This window comes from Salmo salar, chromosome ssa15, assembly GCF_905237065.1.
Source record: "Salmo salar chromosome ssa15, Ssal_v3.1, whole genome shotgun sequence".
NCBI lineage: Eukaryota > Metazoa > Chordata > Actinopteri > Salmoniformes > Salmonidae > Salmo > Salmo salar.
Genome location: NC_059456.1, coordinates 11,083,009 through 11,091,337, shown reverse-complemented (window position 1 = coordinate 11,091,337; position 8,329 = coordinate 11,083,009). Strand labels below are relative to the sequence as shown.

Genomic DNA, 8,329 nt, shown 5'->3' with positions numbered 1-8,329 from the left:
ATTTACAATTATCCGATCTATGCTTATGCTATAGCATCGGCCAATCCTTGACTGTAGAATAACTTGTTAATTGTGCACGAAGTGAGTTCATTGGGTCAACGCGTTGATCCTCTGTCCTCTGTACAGTTGATCGTTTGGAGAGAGGGATTGAGAAGGAGTGTTCCCAAAGCTCCACCCTAGAGTCCCGCCCATGGCCCGACGACATTTACAACAGGCGGCTGGCTGGCCAATAGAAAAGAAAGCTGCTGAAGTTCGGCAGCGAGGGCCAACAGGGGAGGGGGGGTAGAGAAAGACAAACGGAGCAAGATAGAGAGAGAGAGAGAGAGAGAGAGAGAGAGAGAGATCACTTTGGGAGAATCAGAGTTTCTGTTTTCCTCTGATATTTGGTTTGTGTTCCTATGCATACGTACTTACCGGTGATTAGCGCTGTCTCGTGGATGCACATTGTCTGCCGTGTAATAGCTCCTTATAACCTATGGACGGACTTACTGAGCGCTCAGCTCTGTCCACGGAGAGGAGAGAGGGGACGGGAAGCGGCTGCTAGAATAGTGGAAGACGAGATCAGGAAAGCACAGGAGCTGAGGCGGCGGAGGGATTCCACTACCAGTACTGGAATGGAATAAACCAGTGGGTTACCAACAGTTGTGTGGTTTTCTTGTTCAAAAACTTTTCTGTTTTCATTTTATTTGGCACTTATGGATAACTTTCTTCCAACCACTTTGACGGAGTTTTCAAACAGAGCAGTGAAGCTACTGCAGAACGGGATACGTACAGCAGCCTCTTCTCTTTACACACTACCAATGGTCTGATCCCGGGAATGTTGATATTTTATGTCTAGTGCAGTCTTTGAAGGTATGAAATACGTAGGGATGAACCTGGTGTAATTCTATCCTTTCAGTCACAGTCATCACTAAAATGGCCAGTTTTGAGGCTTTGGCACACGGCTCCTGCAGGTTGGTGTGGCCTGTCGGTTGTGTGTTTTTGTTTTTGGGCTGCTTATCGGTGGCATCGTCTTCCCACAGCCGCAGGTTAATCTGCTGGCAGGCCATCATGAACTGTCAGACGGAGCCTGAGTGCCATTACGCATATGGGCAGTACATGCAGGCGTGCGCTGCTGTACTGAGAGGGGACAGGAAGAGGTGTCCCAGTCACTGCATCTCCTCTCTGGTGCAGCTCAACCTGACGAAGAACGGGCCCGCGCTTGAGGACTGCAGCTGTGCTTCGGACCCCATCTGCCGGAACACCAAGCGGGCCATCGAGCCATGCCTCCCCAGGACTAGCAATATGGGCTGCACCGAGGCCCGTATGCAGTGTGAGAGAGACCAGCAGTGCAGTTCCGCCATGCGAGACTATTTAATCTACTGCGGGAAACTTTTCAGCGGGGCAACCTGCACGAATGCTTGTCGGAATGTGATTGCAGACATGCGCAAAATACCCAAAGCGGAGCTGTTGGATTCGTGCGTGTGCGACGGGACCGAGAGGACCATCTGCGAGTATGTCAAGATTAGCATGAAGAGCCTGTGCTTCGAAGCTCCTGTGACGGTGGAGGACGGCAGTGGGTCAGAAGACTACGAGGAAGATGATGGGGACTTCCCGGTGTCAGAACCGGAGTTAGTGGAGAGGAGCACCGGATCAGGTGGTTCTGCTTCGGGAAGCTGTGGTGTTGTGACCGCAGTGACTTTATCTGTTCTGATTCTACTAGCATTTCTCCTTTAAACTCTCCTCATAGTAAAATATATATATCAGACTGTTGTTCAGATAAACACGTTGATGGCCTTACAAACTCAGACTGTTGGACAGATAAACACGTTGATGGCCTTACAAACTCAGACTGTTGGACAGATAAACACGTTGACGGCCTTACAAACTCAGACTGTTGGACAGATAAACACGTTGACAGCCTTACAAACTCAGACTGTTGTTCAGATAAACACGTTGACGGCCTTACAAACTCAGACTGTTGGACAGATAAACACGTTGATGGCCTTACAAACTCAGACTGTTGTTCAGATAAACACGTTGACGGCCTTACAAACTCAGACTGTTGTTCAGATAAACACGTTGATGGCCTTACAAACTCAGACTGTTGTTCAGATAAACACGTTGACGGCCTTACAAACTCAGACTGTTGTTCAGATAAACACGTTGACGGCCTTACAAACTCAGACTGTTGTTCAGATAAACACGTTGATGGCCTTACAAACTCAGACTGTTGGACAGATAAACACGTTGATGGCCTTACAAACTCAGACTGTTGGACAGATAAACACGTTGATGGTCTTACAAACTCAGACTGTTGGACAGATAAACACGTTGACGGCCTTACAAACTCAGACTGTTGTTCAGATAAACACGTTGATGGCCTTACAAACTCAGACTGTTGTTCAGATAAACACGTTGATGGCCTTACAAACTCAGACTGTTGTTCAGATAAACACGTTGATGGCCTTACAAACTCAGACTGTTGTTCAGATAAACACGTTGACGGCCTTACAAACTCAGACTGTTGTTCAGATAAACACGTTGATGGCCTTACAAACTCAGACTGTTGTTCAGATAAACACGTTGACGGCCTTACAAACTCAGACTGTTGTTCAGATAAACACGTTGATGGCCTTACAAACTCAGACTGTTGTTCAGATAAACACGTTGATGGCCTTACAAACTCAGACTGTTGGACAGATAAACACGTTGATGGCCTTACAAACTCAGACTGTTGGACAGATAAACACGTTGATGGTCTTACAAACTCAGACTGTTGTTCAGATAAAGTTTAAACATTTGCCTTTCCAAACAGATGCCAGTCTGTCTGGCCAATGCTATTGAAGGAAGAAGCTACTACTCCAAAGAGCATCAAATGCAATTTTTTTTGTTGCATAACCATAATTTGCTTTTTTTTAAAATATGACTTTTTTTTTGTACTGAAAATATCGAATCAAGTTAGTACTGAAAATATCGAATCAAGTTAGTATTTTCTATGCAAATATTATATTCAGTAACATTATGTCTCCATCAGAAATGGAGACATGGACACCTGAACACCAGGTCTACTGTAGTCCATGTATATACTACATGTAACTCCAGGTCTACTGTAGTCCATGTATATACTACATGTAACACCAGGTCTACTGTAGTCCATGTATATACTAGATGTAACACCAGGCCTACTGTAGTCCATGTTTATACTACATGTAACACCAGGTCTACTGTAGTCCATGTATATACTACATGTAACACCAGGTCTACTGTAGTCCATGTATATACTACATGTAACACCAGGCCTACTGCAGTCCATGTTTATACTACATGTAACACCAGGCCTACTGCAGTCCATGTATATACTAGATGTAACACCAGGCCTACTGCAGTCCATGTATATACTACATATAACACCAGGCCTGCTGTAGTCCATGTATATACTACATGTAACACCAGGCCTGCTGTAGTCCATGTATATACTACATATAACACCAGGCCTGCTGTAGTCCATGTATATACTACATATAACACCAGGCCCTACTGTAGTCCATGTATATACTACATGTAAACAGATGTGGTTCTATTTTGTTACACAGAGATTAACAATGCAAGGTTTTTATAAAAAAACAGTTCACTGTCTATATTTTAATATTTTAACATGATATCATTGATATTGGGTGACTGATGGCATATCTATGTATTTAATGAAACTATATGGTGGACTTGTACATACTGTATATTGGTAAATAAATGTAGTTTAAAAGTAATTTATTAATCCTACATCCCGCTGGGGACAGACGTCAATTCAACATCTATTCCACGTTGGTTCAATGTAATGTAATGACGTTGAAACAATGTTTATTCAACCAGTGTGAGCCTAGTGGGATGTGTCAATGTCACATCCAAACTTTCAAAATAAATATTGAATAAATATGATTCCTGTCAAAAACATAAGGAAAAAGTTCCAGGTTTAAAGGAAGTAAATTCTGTGTTGTGTGGGCTGTCTACCTGAATAGTGTATTATAGCCTATCAATACAGAGAAGCCTTCAAATTGTTATAAGAAGATGTATTCACTGTTTAGAAAAAAAGAGTCTAATTCCACTGTAAGACTGACTGGCTCGGTGACGTAGTCTACATTCATGACATGGCCCATATTATGTCACATGTTACTGTTGTTCTGTTTGTTCATTCACCTTAATGTGACTGTTGACAAACTGTTTTGTAGAATGTGGGGAAAGTTTCACAATCACTAATTCGTTATTTTCAATATCGTTGATCCTCTTCGTCATAAAATATTGTTGTTGCATTGACTCACTATTTTGGGTTAGGGTTCGGGTTATGGGCTGTTAGTTATTTTCTATCTCGTTGACCTTTCGATATAAATCACAAATACCTTGTTGATCCTTGGATAGAGCCCATGCAGTCTGGATTGAGTCTTGTAGCATTAAAATAGGTCTACTATTACGGCAGGAGGAGCTTGGAGCGCTGCTGCGCTCGCTTTCTAAATAGTCCTGTTTACCAGAAGGAATAAACATTGACATTTGGGTGTCTTTCAAAAAGCAACACAAAAGGAGCTTCCAGATAGACCTGTTTATTTATCTACTGATCATTCTCTCCAATCAAAGGCCTTGGGCTGCGCGACCATCCATAACAACAACCCAGCTGCGGGCCACGCCAAGTTAACCAGATATGGAACAGACTCAAGTTTTGCAGACGACACTTTCAGGAAATAGTTTTTTAGTTTCAAATTCTCTGGTTGCAGTTTTTTTTCCCCTTCATACTTCAGCATATCTACACAAGGTTAATTTATCTTGGTATAGAATATCTATAGGCCTTTACAATGCACTACATCTAATACAACCGGTCATGTAGACTGTTTTCAGTCTGACAGAGTTGGGAAAGGAGTGTTGTCAGACTTCTGCAGAGGTCTTCTTTATACTGCAAGTCGGTAATTCACTGCTTGAATGAAGCAGTGACTTGGTTTAACTGGCTGAATGAAGCAGTGACTCAGTTTAACTGGCTGAATGAAGCAGAGACTCGGTTTAACTGGTGAATGAAGCAGTGACTTGGATTAACTGGCTGAATGAAGCAGTGACTTGGTTTAACTGGTTGAATGAAGCAGTGACTCAGTTTAACTGGCTGAATGAATCAGTGACTAGTTTAACTGGCTGAATGAAGCAGAGACTCAGTTTAACTGGCTGAATGAAGCAGAGACTCAGTTTAACTGGCTGAATGAAGCAGTGACTCAGTTTAACTGGCTGAATGAAGCAGAGACTCAGTTTAACTGGCTGAATGAAGCAGTGAGTCAGTTTAACTGGCTGAATGAAGCAGTGACTCAGTTTAACTGGCTGAATGAAGCAGTGACTCAGTTTAACTGGCTGAATGAAGCAGTCACTCAGTTTAACTGGCTGAATGAAGCAGAGACTCAGTTTAACTGGCTGAATGAAACAGAGGCTCAGTTTAACTGGCTGAATGAAGCAGTCACTCAGTTTAACTGGCTGAATGAAGCAGTGACTCAGTTTAACTGGCTGAATGAAGCAGAGACTCAGTTTAACTGGCTGAATGAAGCTGTGACCTGCTTTAACTGGCTGAATGAAGCAGAGACTCAGTTTTACTGGCTGAATGAAGCAGTGACCTGCTTTAACTGGCTGAATGAAGCAGAGACTCAGTTTAACTGTCTGAATGAAGCAGTGACTCAGTTTAACTGGCTGAATGAAGCAGTGACTCAGTTTAACTGGCTGAATGAAGCGGAGACTCAGTTTAACTGGCTGAATAAAGCAGTGACTCAGTTTAACTGGCTGAATGAAGCAGTGACTCAGTTTAACTGGCTGAATGAAGCAGTGACTCAGTTTAACTGGCTGAATGAAGCGGAGACTCAGTTTAACTGGCTGAATAAAGCAGTGACTCCGTTTAACTGGCTGAATGAAGCAGTGACTCCGTTTAACTGGCTGAATGAAGCAGTTACTCAGTTTAACTGGCTGAATGAAGCAGAGACTCAGTTTAACTGGCTGAATGAAGCAGTGACTCAGTTTAACTGGCTGAATGAAGCAGTGACTCAGTTTAACTGGTTGAATGAAGCAGTCACTTGGTTTATTAACTGACTTTTGTCAAATACATCTGTCATTGGTAAATCAACACATACCCCTTTTACTCTCCCCCTCCTCACCCCTCACCTTACCCCTCCCAAAATATAGACTGTAGTGTAAGATGAATATAAACACAAATATATCTTCATAATATGTAGACCTACATTATTATTTGATTAAATGCTCAACATTTGAAAATGGTTTCCCCAAAAAATATTATAGCCAATATATGTTTTAATATTAGTAATACAGTTCATGTTTGGGAGGTGTTCAATTACTAATTGATCAAATTTCGTAGATTCCATTCTGTTTGCTTTTCTATTGAAATAATTTGAGGATACAAAAGATGCCTGTTGACACAAAGCACCAGAGTCACTGGGAAGTTCATTGACTCGCCTCTGACAATACAGTAGGAAGAAAAGGCTTTCATTGACCACAAAATAACAAAAGCATATAGGACTGGCCTCTTCTCTACTCCAGCAGAGTCTAATTATGGTGCAAAAGTTAGCTAAAGTTATTCTAGCCTATTGTTCAATAATATTCATATTATTACATTATAACTACCATTATTATCATTACTACACCATTTTTCATTGATTTATAATCATTTATTAAGGATTTCACAATTTGTCAAGTTAATTAGGGCTTTACATTTGTATTAAATGTTTTTCCCCCAAAAAAAACACAACGTTTATTTGTTTATTTGTTTATTTGTTTGATTTCATAACATCTCTCTGACTAGAGTAGGATAGATTTCATAACATCTCTCTGACTAGAGTAGGATAGATTTCATAACATCTCTCTGACTAGAGTAGGATAGATTTCATAACATCTCTCTGACTAGAGTAGGATAGATTTCATAACATCTCTCTGACTAGAGTAGGATAGATTTCATAACATCTCTCTGACTAGAGTAGGATAGATTTCATAACATCTCTCTGACTAGAGTAGGATAGATTTCATAACATCTCTCTTACTAGAGTAGGATAGATTTCATAACATCTCTCTTACTAGAGTAGGATAGATTTCATAACATCTCTCTGACTAGAGTAGGATAGATTTCATAACATCTCTCTGACTAGAGTAGGATAGATTTCATAACATCTCTCTTACTAGAGTAGGATAGATTTCATAACATCTCTCTGACTAGAGTAGGATAGATTTCTCCTCTCGGCTCTGTTTAAAAGAAAGTGTTACGCCTATTTACTCTCTCTCTGCTCTAGGGAACAGAATAGAAACACAACGTCACGTCAGTGATGGCTGCAAACAGTTTTATTAGAACGGGACAAGGGCCCTTGGTCTGAAAAGTTAGATGGAGGAGAAGTCGAGTGGCACTATTGTCATGGTAATGTTAAGCACAGCTCCACAATACCCCAACACTTAATTCTCTCAGCCTCATTCTACACAGAAGCTGTGGGGAAGCATGTGGTAAAGGTCTGCTGTAGCTGGATCTCCTCTCCTCTCCTCTCCTTTCCTCTCACGGCTGGAGAGAATACTACTCCTTGGCCCTCTCTCTCTCTTTCTTTTTCTTTCTCTCTTCATTTATCCAGTAAGTTACAACACTGTAAAAAGGCCCAGCATGCGCTTGTCTATAATGTGGACTGTATCAATGGATGTTGCAAAAATTCTCACTAAAGTACTTTTCATAAAACATCCCTACAGAGTAAATGAATAACAAGTATTTGATTAATACAGTAGGCCTACCACTACAATATAATTCCGAAAGTATTCAGACCTCCTCACTTTTCGCTTTGTCATTGTGAGTATTGTGATGTCATTGTGGGGTATTGTGATGTCATTGTGGGGTATTGTGTGTAGATTGATGAGGATTTCTTTTTATTTAATACATTTTAGAAAAAGGCTGTAATGTAACAAAATGTGGAAAAACAGGATTTTAGAACATTTTGCTAATTTATTACAAATAAATAAAACAGAAACGTAGAGCTCCGAGACATGATTGTGTCGAGGCACAGATCTTGGGAAAGGAAGCAAAACATTTCTGCAGCATTGAAGGTTCTCTAGAACACAGTTGTCTCCATCATTCATAAATGGCAGAAGTTCAGAATCACCAAGACTCTTCCTAGAGCTGGCCACCCGGCCAAACTTAGCGATTGGGGGAGAATCAAATCAAATCAGGTCAAATTTTATTGGTCACATACACATGGTTAGCAGATGTTAATGCGAGCGTAGTGAAATGCTTGTGCTTCTAGTTCCGACAGTGCAGTAATATCTAACAAGTAATCTACCAATTTCACAACAACTA

The 8,329-nt window shown here is 41.0% G+C and overlaps 2 protein-coding genes across 2 annotated transcripts; both read left to right on the top strand.

Annotated features, from left to right (window-relative positions):
- The first annotated feature begins 299 nt into the window (after window positions 1–299).
- gas1a (growth arrest-specific 1a) lies at window positions 300–3,746 on the top strand. The gene has a single exon (XM_014143588.2). The coding sequence runs from the start codon at window positions 916–918 to the stop codon at window positions 1,714–1,716; it is 801 nt and encodes a 266-aa protein (XP_013999063.1). The 5' UTR covers window positions 300–915; the 3' UTR covers window positions 1,717–3,746.
- LOC106570974 (uncharacterized) lies at window positions 1,771–3,746 on the top strand. The gene is made up of 2 exons (XM_045695456.1): window positions 1,771–2,903; window positions 2,945–3,746. Exon 1 carries the CDS (start codon window positions 1,771–1,773, stop codon window positions 2,824–2,826), a length of 1,056 nt encoding a protein of 351 aa, XP_045551412.1. The 3' UTR covers window positions 2,827–2,903; window positions 2,945–3,746.
- Window positions 3,747–8,329: the final 4,583 nt, after the last annotated feature.